At 32.8% G+C, this 1,151-nt stretch overlaps 1 protein-coding gene across 1 annotated transcript; it reads left to right on the forward strand.

The window, feature by feature from the left end:
* The first annotated feature begins 6 nt into the window (after positions 1-6).
* LOC109593472 (clustered mitochondria protein homolog) lies at positions 7-798 on the forward strand. Its single transcript, XM_020008538.1, has 5 exons — positions 7-38; positions 157-242; positions 310-345; positions 485-578; positions 640-798. The coding sequence occupies exons 1-5, from the start codon at positions 24-26 to the stop codon at positions 697-699; spliced, it is 291 nt and encodes a 96-aa protein (XP_019864097.1). The 5' UTR covers positions 7-23; the 3' UTR covers positions 700-798.
* Positions 799-1,151: the final 353 nt, after the last annotated feature.

A 1,151-nucleotide genomic window follows, 5' to 3' on the forward strand; every position in this document is an offset into this window, starting at 1 on the left:
CACTTGGTGAGGATCATCCTGAAATGTCTAATGTTGATGTAAGTATTGTTTTATCAATGTTCTCTAGTTTCATCATACACATGTACATGTATTGTTTAAAAGTATTGTAAATTTTGTATCATAACTGTTATTATTTATTTTAATTACATTGAGTAGTTTTACATTGGTTTACTACTGAGTAATGCTGGTCATTATGAAGAAAGTCAGGCATATCTGGAAAGTGCTCGTAGATTACAAAACAAGTGAGCTAGTATATACAAATCAAGAGAATTAAGGCTGGCTATGTTTGTTCTTGTATCTGTTCATTAGGTTTCATGGAAGTCAATCAATTACTGTAGCCACAATGTTAGTAATGATAAGATACATGTACATGTACATCTTATCTTATCGTTTTCTCATTGTTTTGGCTCCTCCTTCCCTTCCCCCTCTCTCTTTCCCTCTCTCTCCATCCCTCTTTCTCTACCTCCCTCCCTCTCTTCTCTAGTCATCATCTTCTTGCCAACTCATTGACTCACATTAGAGCATTTGCTGAAGCTAAGCAAAATAAGAGAAAAGCATACAATATCTATAGGACTAAAGTATGCAGTAATGTTAATGCCAGGCCATCTAGGTTTCTTAACTGTTTTCTCTCACAATTAGTTTGGCCCAGATCATGCACGTACTGTTCAGTCTTTTAAAAAACATGAGGTATATCACTGAGAAGCAAGTCTCTTATGAGCAGACTGTAAGTGTATTTGGCTAACTATTGCCAATGGTTAATTACCAAAATTATCTTGTTCATATGTTGTCTTCATAAATTATAAATAATTATTGTTTCGAAAAAGAAAAAATTAATAGCAATGCCAAGTGTAACTATTTGTAAACACCCAAATTCACACATGATGCGAATATCAGTAGCCTGAGCTAATTATTGTAAACACTTGATCTTTGTATATAGTTATACATACTACTGTATCAGATATTACAGGTACCAATATTGCACACTCAAAAATTTATGTTAATGCCGTCACCATAGTATGAAATTAATGTGGTAGAAATTTAGGTTTCAAAATTTTGTGATCTAATTTTTACGTAGTAAAATTATTGAATATGGCATGTAATTTTATGTGTGATATAAATTAAAGGACAAAGCTGACTATGGCATGGTACAG

Source organism: Amphimedon queenslandica, unplaced genomic scaffold (genome assembly GCF_000090795.2).
Source record: "Amphimedon queenslandica unplaced genomic scaffold, v1.1 AMPQUscaffold_1360_Cont26628, whole genome shotgun sequence".
NCBI lineage: Eukaryota > Metazoa > Porifera > Demospongiae > Haplosclerida > Niphatidae > Amphimedon > Amphimedon queenslandica.